The sequence below is a fragment of the Sinocyclocheilus anshuiensis genome, unplaced genomic scaffold (assembly GCF_001515605.1).
Source record: "Sinocyclocheilus anshuiensis isolate Anshui unplaced genomic scaffold, SAMN03320099.WGS_v1.1 scaffold941, whole genome shotgun sequence".
NCBI classification, from domain to species: domain Eukaryota; kingdom Metazoa; phylum Chordata; class Actinopteri; order Cypriniformes; family Cyprinidae; genus Sinocyclocheilus; species Sinocyclocheilus anshuiensis.
In genome coordinates, this window is record NW_015555791.1 from 833,024 (window position 1) to 850,947 (window position 17,924).

A 17,924-nucleotide genomic window follows, 5' to 3' on the forward strand; every position below is an offset into this window, starting at 1 on the left:
ATTTGATTTGCCTTTGCAGGAGGAGGAGAACCTCATCAAACAGGAGCTGTCTGCCATGAAAGAGCAGGTTTCATCTCCCAACACCACCATGGTGAGCGATGCAGACATCACGGTCACTCAGAACTTCAGAAGCTGGTTATTTGACCTCAGTGTGTGTATTACAGAAGCAGATGAGAGAGATCATGGTGCGAGCCATGTACTGTGAGATGCTGGGCTACGACGCCTCCTTCACCTACATTCACGCCATCAAACTGGCCCAGCAGGGTGGCTTGCTGGAGAAGAGAGTGGGTACGTTTACACCGCATTTCCACTCCTCACCATATATCACTTCAATAACACATGCGCAGTACACTTTATACAGGCTCCAAAATCAGTCTCAATGATAAATGTACAAATTATAAATAAAATGCATTTAATAATAAAAAATATTGTATGTGTAATACATTATAACAATCATTATTTTCATTCATTTTGCCATTAATTGTAATGTAATTGTAAACTGAGACAGACTCAATCCAGAAGAACTGCTGCTTCAAGAGACCTACCTGCAAAGCCCCGCAAAAGCTGCTTTAAACGCAAAGGATAGTCACACCAAATGTTGATTTAATTTAGTTAATAGAAGTTAATTGATAAAGAAAATCTGGCATTATTTTTGACTGCATCCTCATTTTACAGCATTTTTACCTAAAACTCTTAACAGTGCTGTAGCTTTGCAGGTAGGTTTCTTTTAGCATCTTGGAGACGTTGCCACAGTTCTTCTGGATTGAGTCGGTCTCAGTTTGTTCTGTTTCTTCATGTCAGGCAAAATGATTGAGTTTGGAAATGTAAACTGATATTTCCTACTGACACACTACAGCAAAAGATAGAAATAACTGACTTAAAACCATTTTTTTAGCTGGTGAAAATACTAGTGTTCTAATCACTGTATGTGTGTATATATACAAAATATAATTATTTTATAAATATATTCGATTACAGAAAATATTAAATTATACAAATCTAGTTATTTGTGTCTATATTAAAACAAATAAATTATGCAAAAAATCTACGGTTTTTATTTATTTATTTATTTATTTTATTGTAATAACTCCAGAACTCCATTTAGAGATTCTTCATGAAAAACGTTAATTATGGCTTCTGAATGTGTATGATTTTAATCTTTTAAGCTCTTGAATTTTATTTTAGGGTACCTTGCAGTGTCTCTTTTCCTTAATGAAGGCCATGAATTGTTGTTGCTGCTGGTAAACACAGTATTAAAAGTGAGTTTGGTTCTCATTACCTTTACTTGGACCCGTTATGTCAAATGTGTGGCTGAACGTCTCATGCATGTGTGACAGGATCTTCAGAGCACTAACCTCATTGAAGCGTGCATGGCGTTGACTGTCGTAGCTCAGGTGTTTCCCAAAGACATGATACCTGCTGTCCTTCCTCTGGTAGAAGACAAGCTGTCACATCCAAAGTAAGCCAGAGAGACTCACTCCTCCACAATACACACAAATCCCAGAGATATTCATTATTTGAACACTTGAAGATATCTAAAAACCTTATAAATAAGGCTTTCAGATATGATATAGAATGGTTGATGTTGTTCTTTTACAACCAGTGTTATTTTGTTATTATTTATTTCATATTATAGTGTTTAGTAATATTTTGAATTAGCTTTTTATACTTTTAGCTTTGATATAAATTTTTGTCTAAGTTTTAGTAACTTAGTTGTGTGCTTTCGTAATTTTGATATTTCTATATAGGTTTATTTTGTTTTTATGTTGGCTTTAGTAATTTAATACTTTGGCTTTAAGCCAACTTTAAGTTTTTCACATAATATTTATGTTTGATTTTATCCCAGCAATATTTCAGTTAACAAAGTCTTAAATCTTAAAAAAAAAATTTAAAAAAATAGTTTGTTAACTTTAGTTAACTATAGTAACAAGTGTCCAATAACCACCATTTTTGCTTTTTTTTTTGCTTTTTTAACAAAATAATAACTAATCATCATTTACACATTCTTCTTCTTAATAATAATTACATTAATAAAACATTTAATATAAATATATGTAATATATTTTAATATTGTTTTAATATTAATTAAAAAAAATACTAATTTCATTTACCTGTGAACACCACTGTTGCCTGTTGAATGCACATTCATGCATTGAACCAGATTTAACGGAAGTTACCTTATTAATTAATTAATAACCAGTTATCCAGTTAAGAAAAGTGTAAATATTGGCAAAAAAAACATTTGTGTATTGGTCAATTTGATCATCAGTCTAATAATAACTCATATTATTGTCATTCTTTCCTGTCTAAGGGAGATCATTCGGAGGAAAGCCGTCCTGGCGTTGTATAAGTTTTATCTTATAGCTCCAAATCAAGTCCAGCACATTCATGCCAAGTTTCGAAAGGCCCTGTGTGACAAAGATCCGGGTGTCATGACATCTTCCTTACATATTTACCTACAGCTGATCAGGGTCAGTCTCCAACATACAGCATGCTCTTTGAATCTCAGTATTTATGATGGGTGGCTTTGTATTATGAAACTGAGCCAAAATGAACATCTTTTACATTAGAATACAGACAGTTTTTGTCCTAACCGTAACATCTACAACCAGCTTTATATTAAACATTAAAGGGGTACTATTATGCTTTTTCACTTTTTCAACTTTAGTTAGTCTGTAATGTTGCTGTTTGAGCATAAAAAAGATCTGCAAAGTTACAAAGCTCAAAGTCCACTTCAAAAAGAGATATTTTATTTAACAGAAACCACTTTTCAAAAACCACAACGAACGACTCGTTTGGACTACAACGCATATTTTCCGGGATTTGTGATATCACAAATATCGACGAATGGGACGAGACCTGGTTGAGCTGCACTAGAGAAGGCAACGAGTGTTATCACTATGTTGGAGACCTGCTAGCTTTCCCAAGGCAGATGATCTTCGAGTGGTTACAATCATCCGGGTTTAAATCGCGCTCAAATTTTTTTTTACACTGTATTTTTAAAATATTTACACTGAAGCTCGCAGGCGGCTATGGTAAGGGGCATGACATTTCTCAACCAGGCGCCGAGTGAGCCAATCACAACACACACTGGCCCAGCTAACCAATCACAGCACACCCCAAAACAAAATCAAGACTTTGTAAAAGAGCATAGTAGGACCCCTTTAAACGTATTCTGGTTTGCTGTGATTTTGTCCCATCATGCAGTATTTCACTTTCAGTAAAGAAACATCTGATGTTTTTGTCTTCATCAGGAGAGTCCAGACAGCTATAAGGACATGACGGGTAGTTTCGTCACCATCCTGAAGCAGGTGGTGGGTGGGAAACTCCCGCTGGATTTTAACTATCACAGTGTTCCTGCGCCGTGGCTTCAGATCCAGCTGCTCAGGATCCTCTCGCTGCTCGGGAAAGAGGACCAAAGGTACAGAGGGGCCGCCATTCAAATACAAGCTGCGTGCCAATTTGTATACTTACATTATGCACTAAAAAGTACATACTTGAATGGAAAATGTGTCTGTTCATTTTTCAGCACCAGCGAGCTGATGTATGAAGTTCTGGATGAGTCTCTGCGCAGAGCGGAAATGAACCACAACATCACTTACGGTGAAATCATCTTTTTTAATGGACCAAATGGCAATTTGTGTTCAAAATTAATTAATCTAATACATAATGTGTCTTTCAGCAGTTTTGCTTTTTATATTTCTGTGTAGCTTTTGTTCATTTTTAAATGTATTAATTAGGATTTATTTAGTAATATAGTACAACTAAACTTAAGGTATTTGAGGTATTTTCATTTAAGTTGACATTTTTCACCTATATATCAGCTTTATTTAAATGAATGAAATGCAGAACCTTTTTATGTTTATTTGTTTTATTATTATTTTATTTGTGCTTTTTTATTTTGTTTGTTTTTATTGAAGTTTTGGTCATTTAGTTTTATTTCAGGTAGTTGCCAAGACAAACATTTCTAATTTTAAGTATTTAAATTTTTCATCTAATACTTTTATTTTATTTCAGCTTTATTTCAAATAACGAAAACGATCCTTAATAGTTTTAGTATCTAGTTACAATACTAATTGTTTAGAAGTGTTCAATAACCACTATGGTTTTATTTCCTCTTTTTAATGCAAGGCTAACTAATAATTGCAAGTAATAACTGTAACCAAATGATCTCATCCAAATTAACTCAACTTAATTCAACACATAAGAAAACATTTCTTCGTTTTCATTTAAGTTTTTACATTTTTTCCCATCTATATATTTCAGCTTTATTTCAATTAACAAAAAAAGTTTTTAGTATTTAGTTACTGATACTGATTGTTTATAAGTGTCCGATTACCACTATGCAGAACCCTTTTTGTTTGCTTGTTTGTTTTATTTCTGCTTTTTAATGCAAGAATAACTAATCATCATAAATCGTCTCTTCTAATGGTGTGAACGATTATTTGTACACAAATAACACATAATGTCTGTTTCAGCAATCCTGTATGAGTGTGTGAAGGCTGTCTACACCATACACCCCAAAGCTGAGCTGCTGGAAAAAGCCGCGAGATGCATTGGGAATTTTGTTCTGTCTCCGAAGATCAACCTCAAATATCTTGGTAAAATTCCTGCTTTTGATTTTCACTAGTTAGTTAACCTGAACTCACTTTAACTGCTTATATATTGGTGCATTTTCCAGGTTTGAAAGCCTTGACGTATGTCGTCCAGCACGATGCTAAACTCGCCCTGCAGCATCAGATGACCATTATTGAGTGTTTGGATCACTCAGATTTCACTATTAAGAGAGAGGTAATGAACAAACCACACCTAAATTGGTCATAATTAGAAAAATACATCATTTTTGACTTTTTATGTCATAATTTAAACTTTTTTTTTTTCATAATTATTATTATGAGAATATCATAATATCAACATTTTGTCATAATTATGACTTTTTTTTAGGCCATAAATGTGACTTTATATCTCATAAGTGACTTTTTAATATCATAATTATGAATTTTGTGTCATAATTTCGACTTTTCAATTCATAAATATGACTTTGTCATAACAACAACAAAAGCAAAAAGAAAATCCAACTTATAAAACATCCAAAACAAATGTGATGCTCTCACAAATAGTATTAATTAGCTCAATAATTGATTTAAAGGGATAGTTCACCCAAAAATTACAATTCTGTCATTAATTACTCACCCTCATGTGGTTCCAAACCTGTGAGACCTTCGTTCATCTTCGGAACACAAATTAAGATATTTTTGATGAATTCCGAGAGCTCTCTGACCCTCCATAGACAGCAAGGGAACTACCACGATCAAGGCTCAGAAACGTAGCAAGGACATCGTTAAAATAGTCCATGTGACATCAGTGGTTCAACCGTAATTTTATGAAGCTGTGAGAATACTTTTTGTGCACAAAGAAAACAAAAATAATGACTCAACAATTCGTCTTCTCCGCGTCACCCTGGTGCCATTTTGAGACATTTTACATACGTAAACAACGTCTGCGTCCGAAAGCTTTAAAATGCTGCCTTCGGAGGCAGCATTCCAAGGCAGGAAGGCATCAAGGCACGTCCGAATCCAAATTCTGCTTTACTTCCTGTCTCCGGAGGTACCTTCTTCTGATTGAATTTTGAAGGCAGCATAGATGTATCCTTCGCTGCCTTTGATATCCCACAATCCTGTGCGTACCATTCCGTGATGGTTGAGCTAAAAAATAAAGATGGCATCTGAAAGTTGCGTTTGGTTGTCAGTTTGTGTGTAAATGTATATTTCTGACTAACTTTTTGCACTATTGATGTTATTTCTAGCGAGAAATCAGTATTATAGTAATTAAATATTCATTTAGTTATCACCAAAACTCGTTCTATTTTGTTGTAGATCATTAAACCGTTACACTGCCTCAGAAGCCTGTCCGAAATCAGTTTCATGAGGTGCCTTCGTGCAAAAAGCTGCCTGCGAAGTCATTGCCTCATACGGCAGCGAGGCAACAAGTCAGCTGCCTAAGTTTTCGGATGCAGCCACCGTATGTACGCGGATACGTTGTTTACGTTCAGATCAAAGCATAAGCAACATAAACAACGTATCCGCGTACATACGTTGTTTACGTATGTGATACTCTCAAAATGGCACCAGGGTGACGCGGAGAAGACGAATTGTTGAATAAAGTCGTTATTTTTGTTTTCTTTGCGCACAAAAAGTATTCTCGCAGCTTCGTAAAATTACGGTTGAACCCCTGATGTCACATGGACTTTTTTAACGATGTCCTTACTACGTTTCTGAGCCTTGATCGTGTAAGGATCCTTGCTCTCTATGGAGGGTCAGAGAGCTCTCGGAATTCATCAAAAATATCTTAATTTGTGTTCCGAAGATGAACGAAGGTCTTACAGGTTTGGAACGACATGAGGGTGAGTAATTAATGACAGAATTTTCATTTTTGGGTGAACTATCCCTTTAATATCAGATTTCTGTTGATCTGCATATTCTTAATTCCCAACAAATCATGTCTTGTGTTCATCTCTTCCTCTCTTCTCTCTCAGACTCTTGAATTGCTGTTCAGGATCACAAATGCTCAGAATGTGACCGTGATCGTTGAGAAGATGCTGGACTTCCTGCGCATTTGCAACGACGAGCACACCATCATCCATCTGGTTGGGAAAGTCGCAGAGCTCGCTGAAAAATATCCTTTTAATTAACCAGAGTTTATGAATACGCTACTTCCGATGAAATGAACAAATATTTGTTGAATGACAGTTATGTTCCTATAAAAACCCTTACGTTTGCTCCAGATAACTCTTGGTTCATTCAGACGATGAATGATGTTTTTTCCATCGGTGGAGATTTGCTGCAACAAGATGTCCCAAACAACTTCCTGCGACTGCTGGCGGAGGGTAAACCAGAAGTATAGACAATCTAAGAGCTGGAAACTGTAGGAGAAGGTGTTTTATTTTATATTTCTGATGGGGGTTTTTTTTGTGTGTTTTTGTCTCAGGCTCTGAGTCTAAAGAGGAAGATGATCAGCTACGGCTTTATGCTGTCGACTCGTATCTGACTGTGCTGAAGGGACACACTTCTCATCTGCCCCAGTGCTTCTTACAGGTCATGAGCTGGGTGTGTACTACATATATATACACACACAAACACATTTTTTGATACACTGCACAGTTTTGATGATTCACAAAAAATTATATTTTTAAGGCTGATTGAAATTCTAGTGACAGGCTTCAAAATGAATTTTAAAACACCTGATAAATGTGGATAAATTGAGGAAAAATATTTAAAAAAATACAATTCCAAAAATACATTTATTAGGTAAATACATTAAAAAAAATCCTTATATTTAGAGGACAAAAAAACTTTAACCTAAATAAACTTCTGAAGGTGAATTTTCTGATGAAGTGAAAGACTTGCAAGTTACCACAGGTGTTTTCTTCAGTAGATGGATTTTACAATTTGCGCTTTAATATCAGTTGGCATTTTATTTACTCACAAAGCCAGTTTGTATTTATTAGTAATCAATTAGGACACATTTATTTTTTTATTACGTCACTTCAGGTCACATTTTTTATAAAGTGCTTCATGCAGTAGATTGTGTTTCAAAGCTTTTTCACAGTAATAAACAGGAAAATAATAGTGTTAGTTACAAAATTCATGAATCTTGAAACAACTTCAATTTGAGCTGTAAAGCAGCTCTACAGAAGACAATAGTGTCATTATTCAGCTCAATGCAGTTTGTTTTTGTGTTCTCATCTGATATTTTCTGAATATTAATTGTCTTTTAAGAACCAACTGAGCATTATATAATTGTTATTTAATATTAATATTAAATACATTAATTGTATTAAATTATCATATTATTTATTAACCATTTACTTAATATTAATTAATTGTTAATGTTTACTTAATTAATATTAACTAATATATTTAAAGCATAATATATTTTTATGCTATGCTGATAACGATTATTTAATTTTATTTATAATTTAATATGAAATATTTTGATATTTCATTGTGTTTTTTTTATAATTTACACTAAAATAAAATCCAGCATTATAACTGGTGGTAAAAAAGATGGATAACTGGTTAATCCTTTTAAAACTGTCATAGAAATGTAAATTGGATACTTTTTGATTAAAAAGGATCAAATAAGCCCTGTGTGTGTGGTGCTTTTTCATGCCTATTACAGTTCTGAGACATTAGCTTAGAAGCATGCTAAAATCAAAACCTATTGGAATAAACTGCAAGTGTCTGTTGCCCTTGAAATGAAATGATGATGTTCTTCTGGAACTGATATTTGTTCACCGATGTGTGCTCAGGTGCTTGGAGAATACGCTCACCTCCAAGAGTCCGTGGACCAGCGCGAGGTCATCCGGCTCCTGACGCAGCTGCTGGATCAGAGAAGCGTGAGCTCGGAGACACGGGTCTGGATTCTTTCTGCGCTGACCAAGATCTCTGAGGGCCAGACAGACTTGATTCTGGACCTGGCTGAGAGTCTTTCGTCCTCCCAGGACACGGTGCTCCGTCAGCAGGCCCAGGAGCTGCGGCACCTCAGCCAGGACTCACAGCTCCATGAGTGGGCCCTGCCCCGTGGAGCACCCTGGGATGGCATAGAGGTAGCAGGCCTGATTGTTTCTCCCTATTATGACAAGTTATTTTTATTAAAGCTACACTATGTAACTTTTGGTGCTCTAGCAGGTTAATACACAGAACTCATTATAGCAATTTTGTACATTTTGATCAAAAAAAGTGACATAGTGTACCTTTAAGGATATTTTCACACTAAACAGCCAGATTTAGAGAACTTTAAGTGAACAAAACAGTAAACCGAGGCCATCTAGACATTTGGTGGTGTAACAAATTATACACGATAAGATTTGTTTGAAAGAAGTCTCCTCTTCTCACCAGGGATGCATTTATTTGATCAAAAATGGAGTAAAAATACAGTAATATTGTGAAATATTCTTACAATTTAAAAGAACTGTTTTCTATTTGAATATATTGTAAAATGTAATTTATTCCTGTGATCAAAGCTGAATTTTCAGCATCATCACTCCAGTCTTCAGCGTCACATGATCCTTAAGAAATCATTCTAATATGCTGATTTACTGCTCAAGAAACATTTCTGATTATCATCAGTGTTGAAAACAGTTGTGCTGCTTCATATTTTTATATAAACTGATATTTTCAGGATTATTTGATGAATAGGAAGTTCAAAAGAACAGAATTTATTTAAAAATATAAATCTTTTGTAACATTATAAATGTTATTTACTTTTGATCGATTTAATAAAAGTATTGATTTCCTTCGAAAATATTTTTATTGATCCCAAACTTTTAGTGTAAGTGTGAACAAGCAGTTTTTGTTCACAAGGCATGTTTTGAGCATTCAACTAAGTAAAACATCTTCCAAACCGCTGTGTAAAAACGCCCCAAAATCCCCAAAGATTCAAACTTGTTGCTGTAGTATGTGTATTTTCTTCACAGGTTGATTCTTCTCTGTCATTTCTGGACGGGTTTGTGTCTGAGGCTTTGGCTGCAGGAGCCGCACCATATAAACCCCCTCATCAGAGACAGGAAGAGCTATGTGAGGACAGAGGTACAGCCATTATTCATTATTTATGTTATTTATTCTACAGTAAACTCTATAGTTTACCACATATATGTGACCCTGGAGCACAAAACCAGTCTTAAGTCGCTGGGGTATATTTGTAGCAATAGCCAACAATACATTGTATGGGTCAAAATTATCGATTTTTCTTTTATGCCAAAAATCATTAGGATATTAAGGAAAGATCATGTTCCATGAAGATATTTTGTAAATTTCCTACCATAAATATATCAAAACTTAATTTTTGATTAGTAATATGCATTGCTAAGAACTTCATTTGGACAACTTTAAAGTTGATTTTCTCAATATTTAGATTTTTTTGCACCCTCAGAGTCTAGATTTTCAAATAGTTGTATATCGGCCAAATATTGTCCTATCCTAACAAACCATACATCAATGGAAAGCTTATTTATTCAACTTTCAGATGATGTATAAATCTAAATTTAAAAAAATTGACCCTTATGACTGGTTTTGTGGTCCAGGGTAAATATATGTATCCTGCCCTTAAATGAGTAGTTCACCAAAAATTTATATTTGTCATCATTTACTCACCCTCATGTCATTCCAGACTTGTTTGACTGACTGTTTATGATTTTGTAGCATTGAATCTGGAGCCGTACGGTTTTTCTCTGCCTGTAAGTTTATCATCATGTAGCATCACTGACAGACAATCTCCCACACTACTGTCCGTCAGTTCAGGCCTCTCAGGAAACAGCACTGAACTCTCGCAGAAGGCAGGGTGAGTATCTGTATAGCATGCTGTCTTTGGTTGTACACAACAGCTCAAAAGTTTGGAGTCAGTAAGATAATACTTTTATTCAGCAAGGATGCATTAAATTTATCAAAAGTGGCATTAAAGACATTTATAATGTTACAAAATAATTCAAATAAATGACGTCCTTTTGAATTTTCTATTAAAGAATTGGTTTCCACAAATATATAAAGCACCACAACTTTTTTTTAACATTGATAATAATAAAAAATGTTTTTAAAGCAGCAAATCAGCATATTAGAATGATTTCTGAAGGATGTGACACTGAAGACTGGAGTAATGATGCTGAAAATTCAGCTTTGATCACAGGAATAAATTCAAATTTAATATAAATTGTAATTGTGTTTCACAATATTACTATTTTTTACTGTATTTTGAGCAAATAAATACAGCCTTGGTGAGCAGAAGAAACTTCAGTAAAAACATAAAATCTTACTGAGCCAAAAATTTTAAACAGTACTGTATAATATATATATATATATATATATATATATACAGGTGCATCTCAAAAACTTTGAATATCGTGAAAAAGTTATTTTTTTTTGTAACTTGTTTCAAAAAGTGAAACTTTCATATATTCTAGATTCATTACATGTAAAGTAAAACATTTCTAAAGTTTCTTGTTTTAATTTTGATGATTAGAGCTTACAGTTCATGAAAGTCAAAAAATCCAGTATCTCAAAATATTACAATATTTACATTTGAGTTTCATTAAATGACCATCCCTACAGTATAAATTCCAGGTATATCTTGTTCTTTGAAACCACAATAATGGGGAAGACTGCTGACTTGGCAATGGTCCAGAAGACGATCATTGACACCCTCCACAAAGAGGGTAAGTCACAGAAGGCCATTACTGAAAGGGGTGACTGTTCACAGAGTGCTGTATCAAAGCATATTAAATGCAAAGTTGACTGGAAGGAAGAAAAAGGGTTGGAAAATGTGCACTAGCAACAGGGATGACCCCAAGCTTGAGAATACTGTCAAGCAAAGCTGATTCAAACACTTGGGAGAACTTCACAAGGAGTGGACTGAAGCTGGAGTCAGTGCATCAAGAGTCACCACGCTCAGACGTCTTCAAGAAAAGGGCTACCAAGCCACTTCGGATACAGAAAAAAACGTCAGAAGCATCTTACCTGGGCTAAGGAGAAAAAGAGCTGGACTGTTGCTCAGTGGTCCAAAGTCCTCTTTTCAGATAAAAGTAAATTTTGCATTTCATTCAGAAATCAAGGTCTGGAGGAAGACTGGAGAGGCACAGGATCCAAGCTGCTTGAAGTCCAGTGTGAAGTTTCTGAAGTCAGAGATGATTTGGGCTGCCGTGACGTCTGCTGGTGTTGGTCCATTGTGTTTGATCAAGTCCAAAGTCAATGCAGCCGTCTACCAGGAGATTTTGGAGCACTTTATGTTTTCATCTGCTGACAAGCTTTATGGAGATGCTGATTTCCTTTTCCAGTGGGACTTTAGCACCTGCCCACAGTGCCAAAATCACTTCCAAGTGCTTTGCTGACCATGATATTACTGTGCTTGATTGGCCAGCCAACATGCCTGACCTGAAGCCCATATAGAATCTATGGGATATTTTCAAGAGAAAGATGAGAAACAGTGGATCTGAGCTGAAGGCTCAATAGTGCCTCAGCAGTGCCACAGGCTGATCGCTTCATGCCACACCTCACTGATGCTGGAGTTTGTGCCGTAAGGAGCCCCGACCAAGTATTGAGTGCAGAAATGTTCTTGAGTGCGAAAGGTGTTCCTGTGGCTCAGTGGTAGAGCATTGCGTTAGCAGCGCAAAAGGTCAAGGTCAAAGGTCAATTCCCAGGGAACACACATACTGGTAAAAATGTATAGCCTGAATGCGTCTGCTAAATGCATAAATTATTATTATTAATTAGAAATGAACATACTTTAAAGAACTTGAACTTTTCTGTTTTGCAAATCCTTTTTTTTTTCATTGATCTTAGGAAATATTCTAATATTTTGAGACACTGGATTTTTGACTTTCATGAGCTGTAAGCTCTAATCATCAAAATTAAAACAAAAAAACTTTTGAAATGTTTATTTTACATGTAATGAATCTAGAATATATGAAAGTTTCACTTTTTGAAATAAGTTACAAAAAAAATAACTTTTTCTCGATATTCTAATTTTTTGAGATGCACCTGTATGATATGTTTGTATATTAACTTTGTGTATCATTTCAGCTCCAGCACTCTGATTCTTGAGGGTGTAAAGAGAGTTTGGGGGAAAGATGGGTATCTTCCACAAAAAGAAGCAACAGCACCTCCGGTGGATGAACCCAGTGCTGCAGTTCAGCCCCCCAGCCAACAGGAGGCAGCAGAGAGAATAGAGCCACGGCCGGATCCCTCGACGCAAAACCAGGACAAACAGCAGCTGGCTTCCTCGTTGTTTGTTGGTTTGGGAGTCGGGAGCTCCATGTCTCTGGTGAGAAAATTATTTTATGATGGATTTGTGATTTAATTTTAAAATTGTGATTTGAGTTATAGTGCGTTTATCTTACCATCTTGTATTGATGGCACTAAATATCCACTCACTCAAACCACATGCATTGCATTTGTTGTGTAAATGCCAATTGTTCTGTTTCCTCTCAGCTGGGGAAATCCGAAGCTCCGCCCCTTCGCTTTAGAAAAAAGCCCCGCCCACACGAGTCATCATCATCATCATCAGGCACCAGCGAGAGGTCTTCTGACTCCTCCTCTCGCTCCTCGCGTAACACGACCGACAGCTTCCTGTACAGCAGTTTGCTGGAGGAGGAGCCAGCCGCGTCCATATCCGCTTTTGACCACACCCCCAAATCCACCACAGCCAATGGCCTGGCTCAAAACAAAGACACTAAAGAAGACAGACGCGCAAACACGTCTCAGATATTAGGTGGCGATATGGTTATAGTGCGGCCCAGTACAATCCAGGACAAACATCCTCCATCCGTGTCTTCAGATCTGACTGCGCTGTTACCCGCTGACCTCAAAGACCTACCTCACTCTGATGTCATCAGCCTGACCTCTGACCCCAGCCTGTCTCTGTCCTCCTGCCGTCTGTTCAGAGATGAAGCTTTGCTGCTTGTGATCTTCATATCCAACTGCACGGAAACTGTAATAAAAGACGTTGCGGTGCAGCTGACCTGTGAGGAGCTGAAGGTGTGTAATGGTCAGAAAATATTTTAATAATATTATATAATAAAATAAAATGGGACCTCTTCTGTCTTAGACGGTGAGTTTGAGAGGGAGCGTAGGGAGCGTCCACTCCCTTTCTCTGGGACACTGTCCACAGCAGACTTCATCAGGTAATGTGTGTCTGACACTGCATCAAAACTACATTACATTAGTTTTCTTTAGTGCTGTCAGACGATTAATCGCGATTAATCGCATCCAAAATAAAAGTTTTTGTTTGCATAATATATGTGTGTGTACTGTGTATATTTATTATGTATATATACATAATAAATATACACAGTACACACACACATATTATGTACACAAAAACATTTATTTTGGATGGGATTAATCGCAATTTAATTGTTGCCCAGCACTACTAAAGAAACAAAGCAATAGTTGGTTTGATTAATTGTCAAATTTAATTTAGTGCAAATTATTTGATCCCGTCCCCCCTCTCTCTCCAACTTCGCTTCCTGTCTACCAACGATCCTATGATAATAAAGGCAAAAAATGGCAAAAATAAATCTTTAAAACAATTTTTAATAATTCTATATTTATTTTTAAAATATTGATAATAGATCATTATTTTTAAGCTGTGACCCAATAACAAACTTAATGGCGGATAATTTAATCCTGTGATTGTTTGTTTGTTTTTAAAAGAAAAACAACATTCTCTGACAATCTTTTTGTGACCTGCAAAATAATCTTACTGAGAAAAAATTTAGTATTTTATTTTTAATAGATAAATAATAATAAAATAATAAAATGCATAACAATAATAAATATATTGGTTAATAAAAATAATTTTACTATAATTGAGATACTATTATAGTTTTATTAATATTTTGAATTCGTTTTTATTTTTGTTTTCCTTTTTACATTTAAATTTTAGTTAAAGCTTTAGTGATTTAAGTGTTTTTTGTCATTTTACTTTTTTATGTCTATAATGTTTATTAATTTTAATTATTTTGTGTTTAATTATTTTATAATTTCGGCTTTATTATTTTAGAATTTATTATCAAGTTAAAGTAAAGGAAAATGAGAAATGTTGCCTTGGCTACTAGCTGAAATGAAATAAGTTGAAGTTTTTTAATATTAACATTCATATTTTAAATATTATAATTTTATTTCAAGCAAGTAAAGTGTTTTAGTTATATATAGGATATCGTTCTCTTTTGGAAGACCAAACAAAGTAGTTTCGCTTTCACAACGAAGCACACAGCGCCTTCACGACACGGCGGCAGCGGCAACAACAATACTACAGCGAGAATAAAAGTTACGCCTTCTTTCTTTGCATGAACATTTGGGCGGCGTTATGCAAATCTTCCCACATCGTGACGTAGACATGTGGGGGTGTGTTAGAACGAGCCGTTTTAGGTAGGCGTGGTTGACTCTTAACTTTTATAAAGAATATCTCTTTGGATTTGAGACTTTAGTCTTTGCAACTTTACAGATCTTCTTTATGCACCAAGAGCTTGTAACACTCCAAAGAGAAAGGAAAAATTTTAATCGCATCATATGACCCCTTTAAATACAAATACAAAATACTGCCTGCAAAAATGTATTTAAATACAAATACAGAATTTTGTATTTTGAAAATACATAAAATACATGTGAAAACTGGCCATCCAGCAAAGTACCACTATTAAGACTTGTTCGCACCAAGAATGATAATTATAAAGATAACTTTATTAGCATCCTAAGCATGTGCGAGTTATGGGATCTGTCACTGTATGTGCTCGAGCTCTATAACACAGGATTGATTTTGATTGGCTGTCAATGATTTTATCATTCATCAGTAGGATAAAATTGCTCTGAAAGGATTTGAACAATCACTTTCAATACATATATATATATATATGTGTGTGTGTTTTAGTGCCGTTATTGTTATAGTTGTGGTGTAGACTCTGCTATTTGTTTAGATTTAAAACAGTCTTTAGGACTATCTGGTCCCACTTTATATTAGGTTGCCTTAACTACTATGTACTTCAAAAAATAATTACAATTTACTTATTGTGTTCACATTGCATTGCAAAACACTTCTGCTGCTGTTGAGGTGGGATACGGGTAAGTTTAGGGACAGGTTTGATGGTATGGGTAGGTTTAAGGGTAGGTTAAGGTCTAAAGCTGATGAGATATGGGGCAAATTTTTGAGCAGTTTTGCCGGGCAACTTTTTTGAGCAATGTTGTTTGGGCACTTTCTCATTGAGAATGGGTTACAAATTTCCATCTGGATACTTTAGATCGGCCGTGGGCCCTGTGTCTCACCTGGTTGCCTGTTGATGGCAACATTGCTCAAAAAGTTGCCCCATGTTTCATCAGCCTAAGGAATGGGTCAACAGTGAATTATAAATGTAATTACATGCATGTTTTTTTTTTTTTAAATATAAGTACAATGTAAAAACATGCATGTACACTAAGTTCATTGTATCAATTAATATGAATTATTATGTAATCCAGTGAGGTTAAAGATGTGCACATTGCAACCAATTTCAGGTTGCAATTTCTAATTTTTTTTTTGTCCCCCCCACTGAATATAAAATGAAAGTGAAACACAAATACCAACAAATGACTTCAAAGCATTTCACTTTGTTGCGAGCTTTTTGACTTTGAGACTTATTTAAATGAACTCATTTCTCTCTGTCACACACAGGCCTTTGGTTGTAACCACGGAGGAATATGGGAAACTCTGGCTGTCTCTGTCTCATGACGTCAAACAGAATCTGAAACTGCTCACAGATGCCGGCGACCCGCTCAGAACCACCCTGAACGCTCTCAAAGACGCCCTACAGCTACATGTAGTGGACATCATCGGTAAAACATATTGCAGTTCACTTACTTTCACGTGATTTGCAGTCATTTTACATTCCGTTTCAAGCATGCACCATTACTGACTATAATTTACACACTATTTAGGGAAGCAGCCCATCAGTCATGTGTTGTTGTTTCAGGCTCAGAGGGAATCGTAGCATGTCGGCTGCTCAGCGGCGCCCCCTGTCTCCTGCACTGCAGAGTGAACGGCACTGCTCTGGCCATGTGGCTGCGCTCTCCTCATCCTGCTCTCCCAGACTGCATCCTGTACCACTGCCAGAGAGCGCTCGCACACCACTGAAGACCCGCAAACTCCCCGCTGAAACTTCCAGGGAAGCTCCTTGACAAAATGATTTCATGCAATGACCGTTTGAAAGCAGTGCCTGTGTACTGCTTGTCTTATGCCCTGACTAATAATTTTAATGATATATATTTTTTGTACACATTTACTGAGCTGCATTGTCACACTTACATACAGTAAAAAGTATTTATTGATTTTAAACATTTGTGGTTTGTTCTGTCTTTGTAGGTATATTTGTGTTTATTTGCAGAGAAAAAAAGAAATATGGCATTGTTTTCAAAATGTCATTTTATTCACTGTAGTTAGTTATCGGTACACTTTATTAGAGCAAAAACCAGAGTAGTTCTGCATATTCCGCAAAAGCAGTGCGTATACGGCTATCAAATATTTATCTTATTTTCATAATATTAGAAATATTTCAAGTGTCTAGTATTCTATTAAATATTTTCTTAGTTTTCTCAGTTACGTAATACAGTCAACCTCAAACAGTAGACTACTGTAGATTATTCTTATAAAACACGAAACGAAAACAGACCCCATTTACTTTTTTAAAAGTGCACATAATTCCAAAGAAAATGTTTGTCTTCATAATCTTTCATAAAATCTTGCTTCACTTCTTAAGCATCATTCATCCTTTTTTGATTGACATCACCAAGACATCACTTATTTTTCAGCGCCTCCCTCCATTCATCTCCATTCTGGTACCTATCATTCACTTTTCACAATACAGTCAATTCCAGTAAATAAAGTTCTTTTCTCATTAATCATGTAGTTTAAACACGTCACATTATGGAAGTAAAATGGGTTGTGAATGCCATTTCCTGTTAACTTTGTAGTTGGTTAGTTTGCAGCACTACAGCAAATAATCACTTTAGTAGTATTGTAGATTAGATTAGTACATGTGACAAAACCGATGGTTTTTGTTGTCATTGCCCTTATGTCAGCATAAATTACAAACTTTTTCTTTTGAGGTGAGCTAGAACACTAAAGGGATCGTTCACCCAAAAATGAAAATTCGGTCATTAATTATTCACCCTCATGTCGTTCCAAGCCTGTGAGACCTTCGTTCATCTTCGGAACACAAATTAAGATATTTTTTGCTAACACGATCAACGCACAGAAACGCTGTAAGCACATCGTTAAAATAGTCCATGTGACAACAGTGGTTCAAGCATAACTTTATGAAGCTACGAGAATTTTGTGTGCAAAGAAAACAATATTAACGACTATTTTAACAAAGTCCTTACTACGTTTCTGTTCCTTGAAAG

The 17,924-nt window shown here is 35.6% G+C and overlaps 1 protein-coding gene across 1 annotated transcript in view; it reads left to right on the forward strand.

Moving 5' to 3' along the window:
• The window catches only part of LOC107674815 (adaptor related protein complex 4 subunit epsilon 1), a 17,209-nt gene extending 553 nt beyond the window's left edge, over positions 1–16,656 (forward strand). The window contains exons 2-22 of the mRNA XM_016468918.1: positions 20–91; positions 165–288; positions 1,186–1,259; positions 1,338–1,459; positions 2,312–2,471; positions 3,255–3,421; positions 3,530–3,603; positions 4,479–4,601; positions 4,682–4,791; positions 6,536–6,675; positions 6,774–6,886; positions 6,988–7,106; positions 8,312–8,608; positions 9,479–9,590; positions 10,203–10,341; positions 12,573–12,813; positions 12,981–13,526; positions 13,597–13,672; positions 16,005–16,008; positions 16,198–16,358; positions 16,496–16,656. Coding sequence (XP_016324404.1) covers positions 20–91; positions 165–288; positions 1,186–1,259; positions 1,338–1,459; positions 2,312–2,471; positions 3,255–3,421; positions 3,530–3,603; positions 4,479–4,601; positions 4,682–4,791; positions 6,536–6,675; positions 6,774–6,886; positions 6,988–7,106; positions 8,312–8,608; positions 9,479–9,590; positions 10,203–10,341; positions 12,573–12,813; positions 12,981–13,526; positions 13,597–13,672; positions 16,005–16,008; positions 16,198–16,358; positions 16,496–16,656 — 3,135 coding nt within the window. The remainder of the gene's footprint in view (positions 1–19; positions 92–164; positions 289–1,185; positions 1,260–1,337; positions 1,460–2,311; positions 2,472–3,254; positions 3,422–3,529; positions 3,604–4,478; positions 4,602–4,681; positions 4,792–6,535; positions 6,676–6,773; positions 6,887–6,987; positions 7,107–8,311; positions 8,609–9,478; positions 9,591–10,202; positions 10,342–12,572; positions 12,814–12,980; positions 13,527–13,596; positions 13,673–16,004; positions 16,009–16,197; positions 16,359–16,495) is intronic.
• The last annotated feature ends 1,268 nt before the right edge of the window (positions 16,657–17,924 follow it).